Here is a 25,251-nt window from a genome sequence, read left to right as displayed (position 1 = left end):
AGCATTGAGCGGTCCACAACTATGGTCGTCTCCCCTGACACCAAGAGAGAAAGGCTATTGGTGTGGATAGTCACCATTCTCACTGTATCCAAAAATGACCCAACACATTGTTGCTTCAGGCGTCAGGACCGGATAAATCTGCTACACAATGGCCTTATTGCCACCCGCATACATGAGAGGTCAAGCATGAAGGCTTACTAAGACTTTGCATTCCATAAGCACATCTACATACACACATCCTCATAGTAGCTAGCTGTGGAATATTTTTAAGTTTTATCCAACCTAGTGTGAAAGTTGGTCATTTGCAATATAAGTCAATTTTGACATTAAGCAATACACATTTATTCCCTTCTAATAGAATACTTGTGAGGTCTTATGTACTCTTACTTTGCTTGCATTGTGTTAGATCTTTGCATAGCTTGAAGGTTTACATAACTAGCCTTACATCGAACATTTGTTTCCCACATTACACCACAAACATCCTCGACATACTTCCCAATGCAGTGTCCAACCAAACCCTATCTCCAACAGACTCGGAAGCATATGGACTAGCCTCTTCGTCGACTATATCATTCGACCATCCACATCTCTCTGGAACCCACAGCATCTGCACCACTCGAGCTTGATGATACAGGATGCAGTCACCACTAGAAAGGGAGGTATATCAACCACTTCGCACATTAACATAGTTTCTCCCGCCCAACCTTTTGTAAGGTGCTTTACCAGTGAAAACTTTTGTAAAAGGGTGCATGACTTATATGATAAGAAGCCGTACTCTTAGCTTAATGCCAAATGGAAAAGTGATAAAGCTCACGTACATAGTTGCTTAAGACTAGAACTAGTACCAATGAACTATTTTAAGTTTTTTTTGACCTAGTGTGAAAGCTAGTCATTTGTATATAAGTCAATTTTGACATTAAGCAATACACATTCATTCCCTTCTAATAGAATACTTGTACTCTTGCTTTGCTTGTATTATGTTGGATAGCTTGATGGTTTGCTTACTTAGATAGGATTGAGTATAGGCTTCTCCTTCTCTTGAGCTTCTTCTCAACCACCTCTTGCAAGAGAGAATCACCACGAAGGCTATCTCCTCCTTGCTTCCATCTAGCCAAAGGAACCTCTACCTTCATCCTCCTCCCTCTCCCCCCCAACAAAGAAAGCACTCGGGTACGACAACAGAGTGAGGATGCGATGAACGAGCTAGTGTACCCACATCAAGAAGCTGCATTTGTGACTCAAACGACACTTGATTTGGCAAAGGCTATGGTAAGCTCTCGACTTGAATATCGACTCCATGTATTGTCTGCCATCAAAAAGTATGTTTACCCATTAAACTGTCATACCCTTCACAAGAGCAACCACAATGGGCACATCATCTCGCAACTTGATGCAAGCGTTGTGCACCTCATTCCCCCCTCTTATGATGTTATGTCTCTTCGCAAGGACATGTATGTTTATGTTTACACGATGGGGTGTTTTAAAATGTTTAGTGAAAAGATAAAAATATTTGTTTTTTTAGACTATTCCACGCCCCTATTGTAGGTCAAAACTATTAGGAAGCTAATGAATATAACCTCAATCAAATACAAAGGTTCCTAATAGACCTAATAGCATAACAATGATTAAGGACTTAATCACAGACATCTTTTGGAGACTTCACTTTCACGTATGGCTCCTTCCAAGCATGGGGAATGACACTTCTAAACTTGGGAGTAGAATGGCCCAAGTATATCTTCACCTCACATCAAAAACAGGGCAACTGAATACACGAGGAAAATTGCCTCCAGAAGGCCCCTAACATTGAATGGATGAATGCTCCAGGAAGAACGTTTGCAGTACCTCTTCTGCCTCTCTCTGTCTCTATATTACAAATCCATTCGCTGACAAAGTTACCGTTGGCAAGGATTTGTAAACCTTCGAAATTCCAGGTTGCTATCTGCTGCTGCTGCTGCTTCAAATGGAAAAGCAAAATGTTTCGTGCTTGCCTTGCTCATCAACGTGGATGTTGACTGCAAAATATGAACCAAGCTTTTTCTCAATTCTGCCACTCCTGGCAGATCCTTTCCACCGTTTTTCACCCCTGTCCTGTAAAGGCAGCCATATATTTTTTAGAAATGCTTTCAATAGATTAAGAAAGCTTGCTGGACATATCCCGAAATTCTGACAACCTGCTATGAGAGGCCTGAACTCTAAAGAAGCTGGTAAGCCAATTCAATAACACGACTTCAGGGTCCTTAATTCAATCACACACGCTTCTCATTGAGCAGATCTGGAAAGACAGACTCTCTCTCTCTCTCTCTCTCTCTCTCTCTCTCGTTGGATGATCAGCGTTACGGTTAGGGTCAGTGTGCTGCTATTGTTAGTGAAGCTGAAATGAAGACAAAGAGAGAGTGAGCAAGATGAAGGGAAGTTGGAGAGAGAGAGAGAGACAGAAAGAGAGAAATCAAATATCACAACCCCCCCCCCCCCCCCCCCCCCCCCCAATAAACATAAAACACATGGCAACACTTATCTTATCCAGATATAAGGGTACGTTCACACCTTCTCAGGTGTTCACACACACACAAGGTGGACACACATACATACAAACCCTTTGGGGGCAGTACACAGGTTACCACCTTGAGCACCATGTCATAGCGGCCCATGAGGGATGTATTAGGGTGATATGAGAGCTCTCTGCTCATCTAGATCAGATTTTAAAGTTCTAGATTTTTGGTATCTTTATTTATTACTATTTTGTACCCAGGATTATGTACCTCATGGATATGATGTTACCTTTTTGTCTCATAGGTCATTTTGGCCTTTTGAAGACGTTTTAATACAACTCTCTCTCTCTCTCTCTCTATATATATATATATACATATATATATATATATATATATCTGATTGAGCAGGTCGCAGAGACATGTGGATGCACTTTGGACTTGGATCTAACAGTGAATCTAGGTTAAGAAAACCAAGATCACGGTATTTTAACACCTCAAATTAGGTAGCAGCCGGAAACTCTCTCAGATAAAGGGCGAGAGTTATTCCTAAGGATTCACAATGCACCTGCCTGCAAAGGCCTGCATAGTGAGAGGATTATGCTGCTTTTGCCCGTTGGAGAAAGATTACTTCCAGGCACCTAGCACATTTGACATATTGGTGAGGCCAGCTATGATGTTTGGGGCTCCATTTTGGGGAGGTGATTTGGGTAAGGACTAAAGGAGGGCAGAGAAGAGTGCTAGTTATGAAGTTTTCACTCGTGATCAGCAGTAAGCCCTCTGTACCACACGAGCTGGTCTTGACTGAGTTTGGGTTAGCACCATTGGTCATTGATGATCAAGACGATCACCTACATTTCCCACCTGTACAAACTGGACAGAAATCGCCCTCCAAGGATGGCATGTGAGCCTTCTAGACAGCTTGCACATGAGGGCCATTGCAGGTCTTGGTACTCACAAATCGTCAGCTGGTTTGACATGCATGGCCTTCAATGGACTGCCTCCCCCCTTGAGTTCGATCTAGATTCCTCATTCTTGGATCAGCCCCCGTTCACATGGTCAGTACCACATATGTATAATCCTGCAGCCTGCACCTACAAGGCATATGTGGCCCGTACCATGCAACCCCCAGTCCTCATGATGTCACCAGTGCACCTAGCTAGTGGGCTAACCAGTAGCTAGGTCCTTGGGAGGCCCCTCTCCCAAGGTTAGTCCCACCAAGGAAGTCACTAATAAATGAGCCACAAACCCAACTATATACCCCATAATCCAATTCATACTATAGTGAGAGGTCAACGTCTATGCTAGCCTCGTTATGTCTAGTCACGAGACATAACAAATACTCATGTCTGACTCATGTAAAACTGGGCAAAGTCAAGCAAGGGCATGTTTTCCCTCTACACATTATAGAGGTTTTTCCCCTTAGACATTTGGTATGTCCGGAAACCTATACTTTTACATTTTAGGTTTGTACTTAGGGTACTTGTGGTTATACACATCTTATCACTTCATTCTAGCACTTGTGGTTTGTACTTAAGGTACTTGTGGTTGTACACATCTTATCACTTCATTCTAGTATATGCACACTTTCAAGCTCTCTATTGCTCCCTTCTCACTGTTTCTGCGTATTTCTTCTGAACATTAGGGTTTCTCAGAACCCAACAGTGGTATCAGAGCTCCAAGTTGATTCTACTGCCTCAAGCGTTACCCGACCATATATCCTCACGCCGCCTTGTACCTATCCGTACGCCTGCGCAAGCTTATACCGATCGTACCTCCTTGCATTGTCGCAAACCTGTTCGTATATCCTCGCGCAATGCTCATACAGTCGCCATACTTGCAGACCATTCTATTCCTTCCGTCGATACTTGGTCGCAGTTGTATCTGCAACACCTGAAAATTTCAAAATTTGGGACTTCCTACAATTAAAACACAAATTGGGGCATTCAACCTTCAAGGTAACAAAATTTCTCATCAATTCTGCTTTCAGCTATCAATTTCTCTCCCCAGTGCCCACATGGCTTTTCTACAATTGACTGTTACAAGGTGTGTTGCATTTCCCAAGGGAAAGTTGACAAAAAGCATTTCAAAAATTGTGCGCATTGTCGCCCGTGCATTTGCAATTAGAAATGGCACAAAATGTTGGAGATGTATTTGGTCTATTGGCACAAGAGGACAGCTTGACGGAAGTAATTACTCCTTGTGCAGCTCTATGATCAACAACCTGCTTGTGGCCAAGGGCCTATGGGGTTTTTTTGAGTGGGGATGATACCCGTCCTACAGACATTGCCCCTGGCATGCCTCAAAGAGGTGATGGGCAAGGTGGTCAGCAATGTTGGGTAGGAGGGCAGCTAGCCTGCACACACACACACACACACACACACAACCTCAAGCACAGAGAAACGTAAGAATGCTGGAAGAGATGTACTCAATAATATGGAAATGAAAGTACAAGTGAGTACTAAAAAGCCTAGGACTAAGTGCCCAACACACAAAAGTGTGTTCACATGAGAAAAAACCTATGTCCAATCACATGGAAAAAATGCCCGTGAGTAAGCTGGATTCACACCTGAACTAGCCAAGAGTGGACATGACCAACAAACCCCCCTCAAGTGAACGGTGTGAACCGGTAGCAGGGTGATAAAGCTGTGAATGCTGCCCTGCACTATGTGCCAGGGTAAGAGTGATCAAGAGAGATCATGATGGCATAGATGAACTGCAATGCCAATGGGAAAAGCAAGCACTATATGACGGGGAAAAGGAGAATCCCCAATGTCATAATGCTAATGCTAGAGCACAGTAGTACATAAACGCATTACCTGAAATGCATGTCAAAGATCATGTGGACATCAACTACATTATCAATAAGCATCGCATAATACCCCCCTGAAGGCAAGCATCCAAATGCCAAGCTGAACTGCATGTAATCCACATCAATGACAACAAGAGAGCAAAGCATAGCTCTATAACTGCACTAGTGATGAGCATAAGAAGAGGTAGCAGATATACGCATGTGTAAAGGCAACAGGATCTAGAAGTTATGCCTGTGAGACAAGCAATGTAAGCTGTAAGATAGAAACTCATCAATGGAGGATCCGATGAGGAAAAATCAGCAATGGTAGGGCTGATAAAAGTAAAATTTCAGCAATGGGAAAAGCTAAAAATTGGGAGAAAAAGTGAGGGCATAGGACGGGCATCAACCAATGCTATGAGAGGATGGGTAAACTCTTAGCGATGCCATGATCAGTGGTATGTATGGCAAGTGTAAAGATGCATAACCCACAATGAATAATATACATGTGACATGTCAAAACCATGAGGGTAAGCCAACACTGGCCAAGTGTGTAAAAGGCACTCCTAGTAAACATCGCATGTGAGAAAGTGACAATGTCAACAATGTAGAAACAATCCTGTTGCAAGGGAAAATAGCATAAAAGGCATCTCCAGTAGATATCACAAAAGAGAAAGTGTCTATCATAGACAAGCATAAGGGTCAACAAGCATAAGTGACCATGAGGCATCACCAACTGCATGTGGGCAAGTAAAATCCCCCCCTAAAATGCATCTGCCAGACAATGCATACCAAGAAGTAGTAACTATAGAGCATAGTCATCAAAAGCAACGACATCAGAAGACATCTCTATAGGTGATGAAGATGTAATGGTCAAGTCTGATACATGTCTAGCCAAATTGGCTTGATCTGCACTTGTGGAAGAAGATGCCAACTTCTTCTTTTTTTCACTCAATACGCTTCCTGCATTCCTCTATGGCGTGCCCTGTTTTCCTGCAATAATTACAGCGCTTTTTCTTTTCACGCTTGTCCTCTGTCTTGGGAGGATCCGATGGGCTAGGTTTAGGCCCAGATTGATTCCCACGAAAGGGAGTAGCCATTGCTGACTCAGCATACATCATGTTGTTCCTATTGGAACGGGATTGCTCTTCACTGAGCAAGAGAGTCACAAGGGTGTCAAATGTGACCGCAATAGGTGCATTGCCAGCCAACAACCGTAGAGTGGTGCCAAATGTCTAATAAGAGTCGGGCAAATTACGCAAAACTGTCTGAACAAGATAGCCATATGTCAAGATCTCATCAATGTTAATGAGCTTCTCTCATAGGTCTTCACATGCGTAAGGTACTGATCGATAGAGTCACCTTCAAGCATGCGGTCAGAGTCTCAAGCTTGCCCCAAAGGCAAGCTACACGAACCTCATTGCAACCTGAATACAACGCCGCCAAGGTATCCCAAGTTCCCTTTGCAGTGGTGCAGGAACGAATCTGCGGAATGATATGCCTACGGCATGAGAGAGCAATCAATGCATGGGCCTGAGCATCCCAAGTACGCTGCTGCTGGGTAGGAGGAGAACGAGGAGGTGGACCTGCAGGAGGGTAAGCGGGAATCACTTCACCTTCCGCTGGAGCAGGTGCTAGAGGACGCTCCTCAGTGCCATCCACATTTAGCCATACATTCTTGGCAACCAATACATGACGCATCATGTAAGCCCACATAGGTTAGTTATCCCCATTGAGCTTGTCCTCTTGAGATAGCATGCCAAAGAGGTCATTATTACTGTTGGCCATGACAACACAACAAATCTGTCACAAGTCACCACGAGTAGGCAATGCCCAACAAAACCGTAAGAATGCGGGAGATAAATAGCAGGATAATCAATGGACTGAAAGGGAACTCCTTCACCACAAGAAATACATATGCATGTCCCAAATCTGCAAGTGTATTGCACGATGATGCAAATCTGTCAAAGTGACCACAATGGCATACAGGCATACATATACTGCAGCACACCACAAATGTATACATGTGCCGTGAAAAACACAATCAGGTGACACCTATAAGAGCTGCAAGTGCTCAAATCCTAGCCAAATCAAAGGTAAATTGGTCGAATGCTGCAAAAATGGGCTCAATGTAGAAAAGCCCCAATTTTTAGGCAGCCAATTAGACCAAATCTGAACCGGATCTACACGTGTAAATCGGCTAAAGCAATTGTCACCTATACCAAATGCTGTAATGCCCAAAAAAATTGGGGGAAATGCCCCAATGCCATGTAAATGTGCCTATAACAACCAAAATGCCCCAATGCCCCAATGCCATGTAAATGTGCCTATAACAACCAAAATGCCTACAAACGTCTCTTATAGACCTGCAAATAGTGCCAATTTCAGCAAAATCCCCAAGTTTCTAGTGCAATTACGCACCAAATCTACTAAAATCAATGCCAATGTGTGCCAATGTTGCAATTGCAGGCTCAATGGTGAAAAGCCCCAAAATTTCAACAAACAAAATGTGCAATTTCAGATCAAAAACTACCAAATCCCACAAACCTGTAAATTTGTGTGGACTGAAATTCTCAAAAAATTTCAAATGTCCCAAATGTTGTAGCGTGCACCTGGGTGGAGATCTGTACGCTCACTAGGTACAGTTGGGCAGTACAGGTTGACGGCGCTCGTACAGTCGGGCGGCACAAGGCAGCGAGAGCGACGCTGATACAATCGGGACACAAGGTGGCGGCTCTGGTATGCAAGGCGGCAGGTTGTATAGTAACGAAACAACGCGCATAGGCACAGTCAAGCAACGACACTGGTACAATCGCGCAGCGCAGGGCAAGGCGGCAGCTGCAAGTCGTGGACGGCGCACAACACTGGTCGGACAGATCTACAACAATAGCAAGAGCAGTAGCGCGGGTAGGACAGCAACGGCTGTAACAGCAACTGTACGTTAGGACGCAACAACAATGTGCGAAGAGAGAGAGTGTGTGGCATGTATGCACGATAGGCTAAAGCGGGAGAGAGAAGCTCAAGGGAAATGGGGTTAACCCTAACCCTAGCAACACCCTGCTCTGATACCAATGTTGGGTAGGAGGGCAACTAGCCTGCACACACACACACAACCTCAAGCACAGAGAAACATAAGATTGCTCGAAAAGATGTACTCAATAATATGGAAATGAAAGTACAAGTGAGTACTAAAAAGCCTAGGGCTAAGTGCCCAACACACAAAAGTGTGTTCACACGTGGAAAAAACCCGTGTCCAATCACAGGAAAAAATGCCCGTGAGTAAGCTGGGTTCACACCTGAACTAGCCAGGAGTGGACATGACCAACAAGCAAGCCCAAGCCCAACCTACAACACCAATTGCACCCTCATAAGAGCAAAGAAGATGGGATGCACATGCCAAGTCCTTAATTGCTTTGTCGGTCAAGCAAGCCCAAGCCCAACCTACAACACCAATTGCACCCTCATAAGAGCAAAGAAGATGGGATGCACATGCCAAGTCCTTAATTGCTTTGTCGGTCAAGAGGTCAATTATACCTCATATCCAGTCTTGCACGACGTCAAAGCATGCTTGGGATACTTTGGAGACCATGTACCAGGCTAGAAATGAGGCCAAGGTTATGTATTTGAAAAGGCAGTTTGATGGTATGCATATGAATTGAGGGGGACATCATGTCGGATCACGTGACAAAGATCCAAGATCTTCGTGAGCACTTGTTAAACAATGATAAAGTGATTCCAGACAACCCGCTAGTGTCTACAACACTTAACTCTTTGCCTCAATCATACTTGAGCTTCTACGCGTTGCTCAACCTGTTTACGAGGGGAAACCCTAACCCACTCACATTCCAGGAATTGGTGGAGGTTTTGTTGCGGGAACAACACACAAGGAAGAACATGTCTATGGATATGCGTGACCATGATCAGGCATTCGTGGTACATAGCAAAGGCAAAGGTAACACAAGTGGCTATCAGCCAACAGCTAATTCCACAACCATCAAACAAAGAGAAGGATGATGTGCCAAACAGTCGCTCATCTGGAGCCCAGCGGTTCGCACAGAGCAGGGTCATATGCTGGGTTCTCGGCCTCGTCTAGCCTGGGGACCTTTGGCGGCAGGCCCAACACGTAGTTTTGGAGACTGGCAGGCCTTCTGCAGTCTCCCAGAGGAGATCCAGGTGGAGAGGCTGAGTCACTTCAGAGGGGCGTTGATTATGAGGGATGATATTCAGCAGGCACTCACAGAGGAGTGGTTCACGCCTATCGAGCTAGTGGCCCTGCGGTGGTTGGGAGCCTTTACACAGTTGGAGATCCTGATTGCTGTCGGAGCTTGCACTGAGGATGGCAGATGCCTCTACTATGAGATTCAGGATGAGGACAGACTTCAGAGAGTGGAGGTGGAGTCGCCTTTGGTTGCAGAGTGCACCTTTCAGAGGATACGGGTAGTGGTCGCCGCTTCTCGGAAGTGGCATATTGACCCACACCCTGCAGATGTGCTCACGGATTGGCACATATGGGCATATGCAGCGCGCCCCTTGGCGGACCCTGGGGAGTACGAGTGGCATGATCCTTATGCATCCCTTGAGGCCACAGAGATCACCTTTTTCCAGTATATTGTTCGGCTGGGGCGGCAGTTCCTGGAGGATTTTTGGGCCCGGCTCTGGGCTAGTCGACAGGCCACAGAGATCACCTTTTTCCAGTATATTGTTCGGCTGGGGCGGCAGTTCCTGGAGGATTTTTGGGCCCGGCTCTGGGCTAGTCGACAGGCCCGCAAGATCTCGACTTTCCAGTGGGCTGGTCGCCCCCCACAGGGGCTCAGCAGTTGGCACCTGGCTTGTTTTCAGCAGTCTTCCGGCGGCCTGCGTCCGATGCAGCCACCCTATGGAGACACAGAGACATTGCCTATGGGATTGCCCTCAGGCGCAGCAGATTTGGCTGCGGATGCTGCGTATTCTGGCCCCCCTCTCTCCAGAGGGTATGTTTACGTGGGGTGCTGCTGCTTGGTCAACTTCGTCAGGGCCTGCTATGGGCTATGAGATGGAGCAGGACAGTCAGGCCATCAGATTCATTAGGGGCCAGCCTCACCTTGTTCCGTCACCGGATTTCTCGTCCGCCAGCTGGACACAGGAGAGGGATTTACGATGGGAGCTCCTCAGTAGCCTCACCATCTGGTTCACCTGGAGGGCCCGATGTTTCAGGGCCTTTGAGGGGAGACTGGAGCCAGCAGTAGAGACTGTATGGGGGATTTGGCAAGAGTTGATCCACACCCTGCGAGGACAGTATGACCGCATCCGGGGCGACTCGGATGAGGCGATCTTGCGGTGCCAGGCCTTTCACACCACGCGCAGCGGCCCCTTCTATACCCTACACGCGGGATCCCCCCGTTGGCATTACAGGCCACCTGTTTGGCTTTTCCCCCCTCCTATTGTATGATTTAGCTGTCAGAATATGCAGCGGAAATGATATCCAAACTTGGGTAGACAAGAGCAAGTAGACTGCAGAAAATAATCAGCACAAGAAACACAGAGAGATGTGTGTAAACTCTTCTCTATACACAAGATCCCGGAGATAACTGAATGAAGAAGTGGAGGAGGAGGGGGGGCAATATATACAAGCCCATGAGGGCAGTCGGCCAGCTCTAAAAGAGGCCCACGACTGAATAAATGTCCACGACTGCTGATATCAGCAGTCGGCCAGCATCTGATGCCCCACGCCTGCACAGAACAAGTCGGCCAGCACTCAGACAGCCCACGACTGATACAGATGCAGTCGGCCAGCTTCAGAGTGCTCCTGGCATCACCTGGCAGCCCTCCAGCCACTAGGAAAAAATGGGAAAAATAGGGAAAAAATACGGGGAGTGTGGAAAAATGATATACGGGCGGGCACACCCACAACAGAGGCCCTGGTGTATACAAATAGATAGGAGATGACTTCTAACACCCCCTCTCAGCTCCTGGCTGTGTAACCAACCCCAGGGAGCTGGAGTGCCGCCTGAGCGTAGCCTGAGGTAGAGACTTCGTGAAGAGGTCCGCCGCATTGTCCTCCGTCGAACAATAAAGTAGCAAGATGTCACCCGCCAAGATCTTCTCACGAACAAAGTGATACTGTATCTCTATATGCTTGGTCCGGGCATGGAAAACCGGGTTCCGAGCAATAGCTATACAACTCTGGTTATCACACTCGATGATTGTGGGCTCCCTCTGTGGAAACCCCATCTCGCCAAGCAGCCTCCACAGCCATGCAACCTCACAAGCAGCACCACAAGCAGCCCGATACTCTGCCTCTGTCGAAGAAAGGGCAATAGTTGGCTGCTTCTTGCTGCTCCAAGGAACCGCTCCTGAGCCGAGGGTAAAAGTGTATCCTGAAGTAGATCTCCTCGTGTCTGGATCTCCTCCCCAATCTGAGTCACTCCATCCTTGGAGCTTGACTCCATTCCCTCCTGTGTAAAAGAGTCCCAGATCCTTCATACTCTGCAGATACCGCAAGATCCGCAATCCTGCGTCCCAATGAGTCTTCAATGGCGTCTGCATAAAAGAACTCAACAGCCCCACGGAGAAGCTCAAGTCCAATCTGGTGTTCAGCAACCAGATCAATGAACCAACCAGCTTCCTGTACTGCGAGGCATCAACTGGCTCACAAGGATCTGTAACGGTTAACTTTGTGTTCGGGTCCATCGGCGAAGTAATAGGCTTGCAGTTCTCCATCCCAAAGGCCTCAAGCAACTCATGAACATACCGCTGCTGAGAGACGAAAAACCCCCTCTGGGTCTGCCAGATCTCCAATCCCAAGAAGAAGTGGAGTAAGCCTAAGTCGGTCATCTCAAACTCCTTTGACAAGGCAGCCTTCGTCACTCCAATGTGCTCCACATGACCGCCGGTGAGAATGAGATCATCCACATAAAGGATGATGAGTGTGACCATGCCGCGTTCCCGAAAGAGATACAGGTTCGGATCTGCAACCGATCTCTGGAATCCAGTCCGAATAAAGAAGGAATCAATCTTCTGATTCCAAGCCCGCGGAGCCTGCTTAAGACCATACAAGGCCTTACGTAACCTGTAAACCATCCCTTCCGATCCTGGAACAATGAAGCCTGGAGGCTGCTCAACGTACACCTCCTCCTGCAGGTCACCATTAAGGAACGCCGATTTTACATCCATCTGGTACACGGGCCACCGCTGAGAAGAAGCAAGGGCAAGAACGGTCCGAATCGTGGTCATCCGCGCTGTCGGTGCAAAGGTATCCTCGTAGTCGATGCTTGGCCGCTGAGCATAACCCTTAGCCACGAGCCTGGCTTTGTGTTTGTCCACCGACCCATCAGCCGCGTACTTGGTCTTAAAGACCCATTTGACACCAATGACTGACCGCTTCGACGGCCTCGGTACCAACTCCCAAGTGTGGTTCTTCTCGATGGCGTCAAGTTCCACCTGCATGGCTTCCCTCCAAGTATCCTGTGAAAGGGCTTCCTTTACGGAAGTGGGCTCTTTATCCCGCATGATACGAGACATAAGAGCATAGTTCACCTGAAGAAGCTCTGCTGTGTTGCTTTTATCTCGAACTCGATGTGATCTTCGAGGGCCGTCCTCTGTGGTCCACTCGGAGGGTAGCTCCGTGACACCTGACTCCCGAAGGGTGTCCATCAACCACCTAGGTACTCGAACAGATCGTGGAGCCTCCTGTGATCGCGCGGGCTCAACTCCAGCTGCGGGCTCAACCTCCTGTGATGACTGAGGTGGATCAACTGGAGTGGTAGACTGGGAATCATCATCAGACTCTGGATCTCCAAGAAGTGGCGGCTCCTCGACAGTGGATGCTGGAACATGCTCGTCAAAGACCACATCCCGGCTGACAACAATCTCATTCCTATCTGGATCATACAACCTGTATCCCTTGGAAAGAGAGTTATACCCCACAAATACCAGCTTGCGGGACTTGGAGTCAAGCTTCCCCCTCTGCTTCTTCGGAATATGTACATACGCGTCACTCCCAAAGACACGGAAGTGCGAGACATCGGGTTTCCTTCCAAAATATGCCTCAAATGGAGTCATATGGGGTATAGAAGTCGTCGGAGAGCGGTTAATGGTATGGACAGCTGTCGCCACAGCCTCACCCCAAAGTGGACGAGGAAGATCTCGATGCTCCAGCATGGTCCTCGCCATCTCCACCACAGTCCTGTTCTTACGTTCAACAACTCCATTCTCCGAAGGCGATCCGGTATTGGCCAATTCCCTCTTGATGCCATGATCTGCACAAAACCGAAAGAATACAGTCGAGGAGAATTCCCCTCCTTTGTCAGCCCTGAGAGTCTTGACCTGAAATCCAGACTCTTTCTCCACCATCACGTGCCAATCCTTGAACCGAGCAAAAGCCTGGTCCTTCTGTGAAAGAAAGTAGACCCACGTGAATCTGGTACAATCATCAACAAGCAGCATGAAGTAGAGAGATCCTCCCAAGGATGATATCTGTTGTGGTCCACACAAGTCAGTGTGAATCAACTCCAAAGGTTTCGAAGCCCGCCTGGAAGCCTGCTTCGGAAAGGATTCCCTGTGCTGCTTACGTATACAAGAACTGCAGCGTCCTTGCCTACTACCAACATCTGGCAAGCCAACCACCATCTGGTCTCGGAAGGCGCGCCGCAAAGCATCCACATTTAAGTGGCCAAAACGAAAGTGCCACAAATCTCCGACCTGAGAGCCTGTCAATGAGGAGAGTGCAGAGAGCTTGTAGATGCCGTTCTCCACACCGCCTTCCCAAACAACTTTGCCTGTCTCACGGTCCCTTAGAGCAACTGAATGCTCCTCAAATTCCACCCGAAAGCCAGTCTTGCATACCTCATGCACTGACAAAAGATGAAAGCCCAGAGCAGGGACATAAAGAACACGGGAAGCATGCTTGCCCCCCTTGCCGTCGGGAATGATCTCCATCCGGCCCTCACTATGAATCGGAATAGTGGAGTTATCGCCAATAAAGATACGACCTGACTGCCGTTTCAGATCCAGAAAGAAGTCATGGGATGGAGTCATGTGCCTGGAAGCACCACTATCGAGAATCCATTCCCGAGTATCCTTTGCGGTGAAGCCAACTGCCTCCTCGCTCGAAGACGATGAATCATCGGAGTCCACCATCTCCAAGTGCACAAATGCCGGAGTCTTCGCAGCTGAGGCTGAGGAATCAGCACTCTTCCCTGTCCGCTTAGGGCACTTCCTCCAGTAGTGGCCTTTCTCGCCACAATCATTACACGATCTTTCGGCCTTCAGCTTCTCTCGTTCTGGATCAGGCTTCTTCTCGGAAGACTTATCTGGTGAAGCCTTCCCTTTGCCCTTGTTGGTATTACGGCCTTTCGACCGTTGGCCAGTTAAGGCCTCCGAACCTCCGCCGTGAGGAGGGTTCGTGAAACGTTCCTCCTGGTCCAGGACCATTGGCACAAGCTCCTCCCAAGTAATGGTGCTGAGCCTGCCACTAGTGATCAACGAGGAATAGAAAGCGGAATACTGACCAGGCAAGTGGGAAAGTAACGTGATGGCCATATCTTCGGACGATATCTCTTTCCCAGCTTCTTGAAGGACTTCCTGCTGAAGGGCCTGCAGCTTGTTAATGTGTTCCCGCATCGTCGAAGACTTTGCAGGGTTCATAACCCGCATCTGCACTTCCAAGGATATCCGCTTCATGGGTGACACCCTGTTGTACAAAGAAGCCAAGTGCTCCCATATGCCTCTCGCCCGCGTCATGTGCTTCACATGGTTGATCACCTGTGGTGTGCAATTGAGGAATATAAACGACCGGACCCTGGCGTTGACACGGTCCCACATTTGTGCCTGTGCCTCTCGGTCCTTCCTCGTCGATAAAACCTCCCCTTCCTCAGCTTCCGGCCTTGGCACCCCTTTGATAATAAAATCAGCAAGATCATATGACTCCAAAACTGACTCCATCATGACCTTCCAGATGCCATAATTGGACCCGTCCAACTGCCGATCTACTGGGAACGTGGGAAGAGTCGAAATCTTCACGTGCTTCTCTGCCATCTCGAGTAAATCCGCCATCTCGGAGAGTAACCTGAAAGGGTGGGTCGGTGGGAAAAATCTGAAAATCAGAAAATATGCAAGTGGCTGTCCAGCCCCTCTGCCCGCCTTCCTCTTGCACCTTCACTTCCCGTTCAGCCCGAAACAGTCCACCGATCAGCAACTTGTTGCTCCCCCTCTTGCTCAGAAAAACGCCCAAGATCTCCTAGAGCCTAGGGCTCTGATACCATGTCAGAATATGCAGCGGAAACGATATCCAAACTTGGGTAGACAAGAGCAAGTAGACTGCAGAAAATAATCAGCACAAGAAACACAGAGAGATGTGTGTAAACTCTTCTCTATACACAAGATCCCGGAGATAACTGAATGAAGAAGTGGAGGAGGAGGGGGGGCAATATATACAAGCCCATGAGGGCAGTCGGCCAGCTCTAAAAGAGGCCCACGACTGAATAAATGTCCACGACTACTGATATTAGCAGTCGGCCAGCATCTGATGCCCCACGCCTGCACTAAACAAGTCGGCCAGCACTCAGACAGCCCAGGACTGATACAGATGCAGTCGGCCAGCTTCAGAGTGCTCCTGGCATCACCTGGCAGCCCTCCAGCCACTAGGAAAAAATGGGAAAAACAGGGAAAAAATACGGGGAGTGTGGAAAAATGATATACGGGCGGGCACACCCACAACAGAGGCCCTGGTGTATACAAATAGACAGGAGATGACTTCTAACATTAGCCCCTCAGTTCTTTGTACTGATGCTTGTATTTAGCCCCTCGCTTTCGGTCTTTCCCTCCCCGCTCTACGCTTCCCCCCGTTTTCGTGCAGCTTGGTTCTTGCAGGATCCTCCGTCTCCGCTTCGCCTTGGCTCAGCTTTAGACTCTAATGGAGGCCCCTCCCGCCTCACCTCAGAGGGACTCTTCCGCAGCCCCCTCGCCCGCCCCTGAGTATACCCGCATTAGGCTTTCTCTTTCGCCAGAAGAGGAAGCAAGCCTCGCCGCAGAGGTGGAACGCCTCCAGGTACATTCCGCCATCTGCCGTATAGTTGGCACCCGCCCCAGCAGAGGGGAGATTCGAGATCTTCTCCAGGCCCGCCTTCTTGCAGATATGGGCAAGATACTGGACGTTCAGTTACAGGGCCGCGAACACTACCAGATTGAGTTCGAGACAGCCCAGAGCGTGGCCCAGGTCCTAGCCATGAGTCCCCTTGACATCAGGGGCGCTCGGGCCTTCTTCAGACATTGGCAGCATGGTTTCGACCCAGCAGCGGCCGAGCAAGGAGAGCACCTATTCCATGTCACAATTTGCTTTCCTACACTTCGCCGCGAGTACCTTCCGCTCCTTTCCAGGATAGGATCATTGGTGGGCTCGGTGCTTGAGACTGGCCCCACAGCAGCTTCAGTGGTGGCTCGAACAGCTGGCCTTCCTTCGGTCAAAGTTTTGGTTCCTGACATCTCCTCCCTTCCGAAGGTCATTCAGTTACCTAGGATAGGGGGGGGATGGATCGATCAGAGAGTGGAGTTTTCGGGGCTCCCGAACCAGTGATTTATATGCAGGCAGGTCGGCCACTTAGCCAAGGCCTGCCCTCGCAGGAGACCCCGACCTTCACCGTAGTAGCAGCAGACCTCCGATGGCCCGTCCACAGATGCGGCTCGGCAAGCAGCCTCCGGGACACCTGCTCAGCCCACAGAGACCTCTGATTGGCAGCCTGGACAGGGGCGCCATAGAGGGAGACAGCCACAGCAGCATGCCCAGAGACCGACACAGCAGCAGACACAGCCTCAGCATCATTGGGTTCCAGTGAGGAACAGCTTTGCTCCCCTCCAAGAGGAGACCCCAGCGCAGACTGAGGATCAGGAGATGCCAGCGCCCCCCCCCCCCCCCCCCTTCACCTCCACCCCCCCCTCCCCCCTCCCCCGTCCCCCCCTCCCGCCTCGCTTCCACCCTCGCCTCCTCTCGTTCCCGCTCCCGCATTTTCAGCGGCTCCTTCCCCACCCCCTTCTCCCCCCCCCTCCGCTCGTCTCAGCTCCCCGGGAGGCACTGGCAGTGCCCTGGCGCTCACCTACAGTCCGGCGGGCACTGAGCACCGACCTTGCTCGTGTACCGCAGAGGAGACCTACCATGCCGATTCGTGCTTCACGGATATCCTCTATCCGCAATCGGCTGAGTAGTCTCGACACTAGACAGCGCTCAGAGGCTTTCGACTACTCCTTTACACGCCTATTCGGAGCGGAGGGCCCCCATGAGCCAGCACCTATCAGAGTTCATGTGGTGATACTTCCGGCCCGAGGGGAGGAGGCACTTGATTCAGGGTGGCCTTCTCCTTCCCTCTTTGCGGCACTCGCGAGACCGGGAGTGGACTCTGGATCTTGCTCTTCGTATTTTGCAGACACAAGCAGTTGAGTTTTCTCACCATGTGAGCGACTTGGAGATTACAGACATGGTAGGCTGACTCTGGGAGTTGGCACATTTCTTTGATACCGAGAGTGCGGATGCCTCCGGGAATCGACACTTGGTGGTTCGCATAGTGGCAACCTAGCGCGAGAGCCTGGCTATGTATGCATACATGAGGATTCTTTCTTCGAGCGGGAGGCAGTCACTATGGGACACAGCCACTGGCGCCTGGTCCGACACTCTTGTAGCACATCGGGTGGGCAGATTCGTAGTCGCTCGGATGGGGATTACTCTCCATCCAAGCCGCTTGCGAAGGCCCCCCGTATGGCTGAGATAGCCTCCACCTCAGCAGGTCATCCATGAGGATCATCTCATGGAATGTACAAGGCCTTGGCGGTGCACACTATGTACGTTATCGTGGTTGCTTGAGGCAGGAGCTTCAAAGATGCCTGGTTGGGGGCAGTATTGATATTCTGATGATGCAGGAGCACCATTTGAGTGAGAGCAGGATTCAGAGATATGGTTCGGTGATGCCTGGTAGATGGGACACTTTTTGGTCTGCAGGTTTTGGCCCCTTGGGTGGGCAGGGAGGAGTATGTATGGTCATTGCGGATGCATGGCGGCAGGCCATTGTGGATCACGGGGTCATTGTGCCTGGTAGAGCGCAGTATGTTATTCTGAGGATGCACGATGAGCACATTGGTGTGCTCAATGTCTATGCGCCCAATCATCATGCTGTGCCAGAGCAGAGTTTTGGACCCTTGTTACAGATGCATTGCCCGAGGCCGCACATTGGTGTGTTGGGGGAGACTTCAACATGCTAGAGGACCCGGCCGATAGGGTGGGAGGCAGTCATGTTACAGTGCACGGCACGGAGCTTCCAGCTTGGGAGCGATTTGTATGACACTGCGGATCACTGATGCATGGCAGCATGAGGCTTTCTCCCGTTCTCAGGACAGTCTTAGTTTTTCTCGGTCGGATCGCCGGCAAGGAGGGACTAATCTATCACGGATTGATCGCTTCTATGTGGGCGATAGGTTCGAGGAGCGTGGTGACTCCGTTGGCATTCTCGCTGGCACCTCTTTCTCAGACCATGCGCCAGTTATTTTGACTCTTGAGGAGAGGACACGGGAGACCAGCTTGCAGTTGAGGATCCCAGAGAGAATACTTACAGACCCCAGTCTTTTTGAGGACATTGAGAGGATATGGCAAGATAGCCAGAGCTCTGACTTGGATGCAGCAGGCCAGTGTGCCCACGGGCTCATCGAGCTCAGCTCTTTTTTGCACGCTACAGCCTTGACACGGCTGGGAGAGACACGAGAGCGGGAGCGTCGCTTGAGACGTAGTCTTGCTTCGCTCCAGCGCCTTCAGGAGCAGCAGCCTAGTGAGTGGGTGGCGTCCCAGCTGAGCCAGGCACGCCAGGAGGTTAGAGAGGCAGAGGAGCAGAGACACGAGTTTTACTATCATCCCCAGGCCTCTCAGTGGACTCAGCTTGATGACAGAGTGACTGGGGGGTTTTTTGAGATCACCGGACCCTGCCATGCTCGAGCAGGAGTACGCCAGCTCAGGAGGCAGGACGGATCGTTAGCCACTGAGCCCGAGGAGATTAGAGCTATTGCCACTGAGTTCTACAGAGACTTGCTTTCAGCGGAGCCAGCCACGGAGGCACGTGATGCTTGCAGACAGACTGTGTGGGCCCATCTGCAGAGGGTCACAGATCGTATGCGCAGAGCTTTGGGTGAGCCCCTTTCAGAGGATGAGCTTGGTGAGGCTCTGAGGGCCCTCCCGCGTCATAACTGCCCTGGGGAGGATGGATTGACGCCTGCCTTTTTTATGCGCTATTGGGACCTTTTGGGGCCAGGCCTCCGCAAGGGTTTTCAGCATGTTTTGGACACTGGGGTGATGCCACAGAGTTTTTCCCAGGGCTTGATCTTTCTTATCCCCAAGGGGGAGGGAGTGTCAGATGATATTCGACAATGGAGGCCTATTACGATCCTCAATACTGTCTGCAAGGTCCCAGCCAAGGCCTTGAGTTTGAGGATCCAGCCCTTCCTTGGGGATTTGATTCATGCTACCCAGACAGGATTTGTCAAGGAGCGCAGTATCCTTGACAACATTTTCACCTTCTGGGAGGCGACGGCCCGAGCTAGATTTCTCGGCGAGGACTTGGTCGTTATGCTTCTCGATTTTGAGAAGGCATACGACAGAGTCGACTGGGTTTTTCTGGAGGGCACTATGCTTCGCCTGGGTTTTGAGCTAGACTGGATTCGAGGGGTGGCGGCTCTATAATCCAGAGCTCATAGCCAGGTGTTGATGGCAGGAGGACGGGGGCCGAGTTTTGAGTTGACCAAATCAGTCCGTCAGGGATGCCCTCTCGCTCCGTTCCTTTTTCTTTTCTTTGCAGAGGCTATGACCATGTATCTGACAGCAGAGGAGGTTGGTTTGAGAGGACTCCAGCTTCCAGTCCGGGGAGAGGACTTGCTTGATTCTGAGTTTGCTGATGACGCGGGATTGTTTTTGCATGGCCAGGAGGCCAATCTACAAAGGGCAGAGCAATCTCTAAAGGGTTTTGGTGTGGCTTCGGGAGCATTGATCAATTGGCGCAAGACAGTGGCTTTTTGGATCAGTAGCGCCCCCGCTCCGGCATGGAGCCCAGACCCGGGTTTTAGATGGATTCCTCCTGGCACAGCAGTGCGGTATCTGGGATGCCAGATTGGAGTTGATTTGTCACCTGAGCAGCAGATCGCCCCGCTTCCTCTGAGCATTCGGAAGAAGCTTTTATATTGGAGTACAGCTCGGCTTTCCTTGGCTGGGAGGGTGGTGGTGACAAATCAGGTGCTTTTAGCGACTATGTGGTATATCACGTCTTATTGGATTTTCTCGAGCTCTTGCATCAGCCAGGTACAGAGGCTGATCCGGAATTTTCTTTGGTCTGGGCAGGATGGTCAGCCGGCCCGGGCTAAGGTTGCTTGGGCAGTTATTACTCTTCCGCTCGCCCAGGGGGGCTTGGGCATTATAGATCCAACTGATTAGAGTAGAGCCTTGTTGGGGAAGCTTATTGTTCGGGGGCTGCTTCCAAGCGCTGAGCCTTGGAAGGAGCTTCTTTTTCAGTAGCTGCAAGCTAGAGCTCCCCCAGCAGGGGACACTTGGGCACCAGAGATACAGTGGATCTTCACAGAGATGAGGAGGACAGGCCTCAGTAGAGGATGGGAGGACAGATTTGCCTTGAGTATCCTGCGAGCTTGGGAGTTGCTGAGACCGGGGCTTTCTCAGAGACCTCCCACTTGTGATGAGGAGCGGGCTAGACAGCCGCTCATCTCTGGAGCCCCGCGGTACGCACGGAGCAAGGTCATATGCTGGGTTCTCGGCCTCGTCTAGCCTGGGGACCATTGGCGGCAGGCCCAGCATGCAGTTTTGGAGATTGGCAGGCCTTTTGCAGTCTCCCGGAGGAGATCCAGGCGGAGAGGCTGAGTCACTTCAGAGGGGGGCTGATTATGAGGGATGACATTCAAGAGGCTCTCACTGAGGAGTGGTTCACGCCTTTTGAGCCAGCGGCCCCACAGTGGATGGGAGCCTTTACACAGTTGGAGATCCTGATTGCTGTCAGAGCTTGCACTGAGGATGGTAGATGCCTCTACTATGAGATACAGGATGAGGGCAGACTTTAGAGAGTGGAGGCGGAGTCGCCTTTGGTTGCAGAGTGCATCTTTCAGAGAATACGGGTAGTGGCCGCCGCTTCTCGGAAGTGGCATATTGATCGAAACCCTGCAGATGTGGACTCTGATTGGTGCATATGGGCATATGTTGCGCGTCCCTTGGCCCGGCTCCAGTGGGACCCTGGCGAGTACGAGTGGCATGATCCTTATGCGTCCCCCGAGGCCACAGAGATCACCTTTTTCCAGTACACTGTTCGGTTGGGGAGGCATATTTTGACTGCGAGGACGGTCTCTCCAGCTGCATGGGAGCATTGGCGGCTACAGGGACTCTCACAGGAGTTCTTGGAGGATTTTTGGACCAGGCTCTGGGCTAGCAGACAGGCACGCAGGATCTCGGCTTTCCAGTGGGCTGGTTGCCCACAGGGGCTCTGCAGTTGGCACCTGGCTTGTCTACAATGGCCTTCCGCTGGCCTGCGTCGGATGCGGCCACCCATTGGAGACACAGCGACATTGCCTATGGGACTGTCCACAGGCGCAACAGATTTGGCTAAGGATTCTGCGCATTTTGGCCCCCCTCTCTCCAGAGGGAATGTATACGTGGGGAGCCGTTGCTTGGTCGACTTCGTCAGGGCTAGCTCTAGGATACGAGATGAAGCAGGCCAGCCAAGCCATCAGATTCATTGGGGGCCAGCCTCGCCTTGTTCCTTCACCGGATTTCTCGTTAGCCGGCTGGACACAGGAGAGGGATTGACGATGGGAGCTCCTCAGCAGCCTCACCATATGGTTCACCTGGAGAGCCCGTTGTTTCAGGGCCTTTGAGGGGAGACTGGAGCCACCAGCAGAGACTGTTCGGGCTATCTGGCAGGAGTTGATTCACACCCTGCAAGGCCAGTATGACCGCATCCGCCGGGGCGACTCGGATCGAGCGATCTTGCAACGCCAGGCCTTCCACAACACTTGGCGCAGCGGCCCTTTCTATACTCTACACGCAGGTACCCCCCGCTGGCACTACAGGCCACTTGTTTGGATTTTCCCCCCTCCTATTGTATGATATAGCCTCTCAGTTATTTGTACTTTTCTGCACCTAGGGAGAGTCTCCCTAGCTGCCTTGATTGGATCTCTGCTCTGCCTTCTTATGAGCAGGAGAGGGTTTGTAGCCCATTGGGCTTTTTTCTTTTTATAACTAATGAAAGGATCTTTTCATGGGAAAAAATAATAATAATCTTCTTGGTGGAAGGTACATACAGCCTATATCCCTTGCTCTCACTGTTATACCCCACAAAAATACATTTTAATGCCTTTGCCTCAAGTTTGTCTTTGTTGTGCTAGTACATGCATGTAAGCCAGACATCCAAATACACACATGAGTGACTGCAGGAATTCTCCCATTCCAAACCTCATAAGCTGTCACAGATTTCAATGCTTTAATGGGACAGCGGTTCAGCACATAGTTGGTGCACATGACTGCTTCAAGCCAAAATCTAGATGACAAATCCTTGCTTTTAAGTATACATCTCAATATTTCCACAAGTGTACGATTTCAGCACTCGGCCACACCATTCTACTGTGGTGTATAAGGAGTAGTACACTGATGAGAAATACCACGTGACTGCATAAAAGCTGTAAACTCATGTGACAAATATCCCCCCCCTCGATTTGTACACAATGTCATGAGCTTATTGCTGCAAGCATTTTCAGCCATAGGGAGAAACTGATGGAAAGTTGAAAATGCATCTAATTTAGCTTTCAAACCATACATCCAACAAAACCGAGTTTAATCGTCAATGAAAGTCATAAAGTACAAATGTCTTGCAAAAGATGATGCCCTCATAGGGCCACATAAATCACTATGTAAAAGCTGCAATGGCCAAGTAGAGCTCGTAGACATCCTTGTGTGGGATCTGCATAGGTGGCAACTCATGAACCATAGACTAACGTTGTAAACACATAAGAGAAGGAAAATTAAGTTGACCAAACCGAGCATGCCATAGCTCAGTGTCACACATAACTTGTGATGTGGAAGCAACCATAGCATCATCATGAGAATCACTACTCCTGTCATACATGTCAAGCCTATAAAGGCCATTGCGCAATGTACCAGATAGCATAAGGGCATCAAAATATGTTCTGTCATAAATGGAGCAACAATGATCAGATAACTAGATTTTGAGACCAGCTTTTGCAAGTGATGAGACAAAAATAAGATTCTTGTGAATTCCAGGTACATAAAAAGTATCTGCAAGAGTAAACGTGTCCCCACTACATGACGTTAACTCCAAATTGTCAATGCCTTTAATGGCATATGATACATTATTAGCACACAAAATTGATCACTTGACAGTGCATCTGTCAAGGTAGCAAACAGCTTCTCACACGAAGTGATGTGCTTTGTAGCATCTAAATCAAAATACCAATCAGCATCTGACAATGACAAACAAGAGGCAGGCAAATCACTCCAAATGAATGTTAAGGCATAGCCATCATGTGCAAAATTTGCTTCCTCGGCATTGTCACCTGTAGTTGCAGCAAGACCTTGCTCTGTTGCCTTTTTTTTCACTCTCTTTACGTTTCCTGCATTCATCAATTATATGATCAGGTTTCTGACAGTAGTTGCATTTCTTCTTCTTCTCAATCTTCTCCTCTTTGGACTTAGGAGGATCGGAATGAGCTTATGCTTTGCCCTTACGTTTAACACTAGAACCAGCCCTAGATTTTCCTTTGCCATAATGGGAGGCAGCAAAAGCCTCATCTGCAGCAATCATGTTGTTCCAGTTGGAACAAGATTGCTCTTCCTGTAACAAGAGAGCTACCAAATCATCAAATGTGTACAAATCTGTATTTCTCTTCGTCAAGAGGTGAAGGGTGGTAACAAATCCTTGATAGGATTCAAACAAACCATTAAGAACCGTAGAGACAAGTGAACTGTAAGGTATCACCTCATCAATATTGATTAACTGCTCTCGCAAATCCTTAACACGGGTGAGAAATCCATCCATAGAATCACCCTCAGTCATATACTCCAAGTCAAGCTTTTACCGTCGATAAGCTACACGAGCTTCATTGAGGATCTGATATAAAGAGACAAGTATATCCCATGCACTTTTAGAAGAAATACATGAACGGATAAGAGGTATAACTTGTCGTTTACACGAGAGAGCAATCAAGGCATGAGCCTATGCATCTTTAGCATCCCATCTGAGTTGTTCTTGTGTAAAAAGAACAGGTGTAGACAGCACACTTCCACTCGAGCCAGAATCACTCGTTCCAACAGTGGATCCCCCTAACGTGCTAGCTACACATGCGAGACTAGCATGTCTTAACTCAACACCAGATACATAACCCACAAATTCTTTGCAACTAGTACATGCTTCATCATATATGCCCACATGGGATAATTAGACCCATCAAGCTTGTCCTCGGCAGAGAGCATCCCAAATACATCATTATTAGCCATGGCTCAAAGGTAACTGACAATCTGTCCCCCTAGCTCACTCCACAATGCACTGCAAACCCTCAATGTCCACTGAAAGGCAGGCTTATGTGATGCCCAATGATTCACTGATGACAAGGACCTGCAAATGTATTGAGATGACAGAGTGTAAGGATAGAAAAGTTATCTGAATAGAGGCTTGGTGACCAAAACATACCCCAACGATGGGTGGCAGAATGTTGTATTTCGATGCTAAGTGCACTGAGAGAGCACGAGGAATGCCGGATTTAATACGAGGCTCGATTCAGCTCTGTTTTTGGAGAAGCTGAAAATTTGCGTAGGTTTCTTGATGGCCTGAGAGGGCTCCAATTTGGGAGTTCTTCGGCTTGGGAGACTCGGAAAATGATGAGAAACACAGCTGTGCACAAAAAATTAAAAAAATTAAAAATAAATAATGCTCTGAAAAACTAGCTCTGCAACAGTGGCAC

At 49.2% G+C, this 25,251-nt stretch overlaps 1 protein-coding gene across 4 annotated transcripts; it reads right to left on the bottom strand.

Moving 5' to 3' along the window:
* Positions 1-1,476: 1,476 nt before the first annotated feature.
* On the bottom strand, positions 1,477-24,963 carry LOC147619163 (uncharacterized). 4 transcript variants are annotated; one of them, XM_086772780.1, is made up of 3 exons: positions 24,020-24,963; positions 23,848-23,904; positions 1,477-2,088 (listed from the first exon to the last, which is right to left on the bottom strand). In XM_086772780.1, exons 1-3 carry the CDS (start codon positions 24,345-24,347, stop codon positions 2,078-2,080), a joined length of 396 nt encoding a protein of 131 aa, XP_086628906.1. In that variant the 5' UTR covers positions 24,348-24,963; the 3' UTR covers positions 1,477-2,077. The 4 variants fall into 4 exon arrangements, with proteins under 4 accessions (XP_086628906.1, XP_086628903.1, XP_086628904.1 ...); XM_086772777.1 differs by lacking the exon at positions 1,477-2,088 and adding an exon at positions 19,938-23,754; XM_086772778.1 differs by lacking the exon at positions 1,477-2,088 and having other exon boundaries at positions 19,938-23,904; positions 24,020-24,125; positions 24,270-24,963.
* Between the last annotated feature and the right edge of the window lie 288 nt (positions 24,964-25,251).

Source organism: Cibotium barometz, chromosome 33 (assembly GCF_041138505.1).
Source record: "Cibotium barometz isolate CiBa-2024 chromosome 33, ASM4113850v1, whole genome shotgun sequence".
In the NCBI taxonomy this organism is placed as follows: domain Eukaryota; kingdom Viridiplantae; phylum Streptophyta; class Polypodiopsida; order Cyatheales; family Cibotiaceae; genus Cibotium; species Cibotium barometz.
The sequence above is the reverse complement of the archived record's forward strand: the minus strand, read 5'-3'. Positions and strand labels throughout refer to the sequence as shown.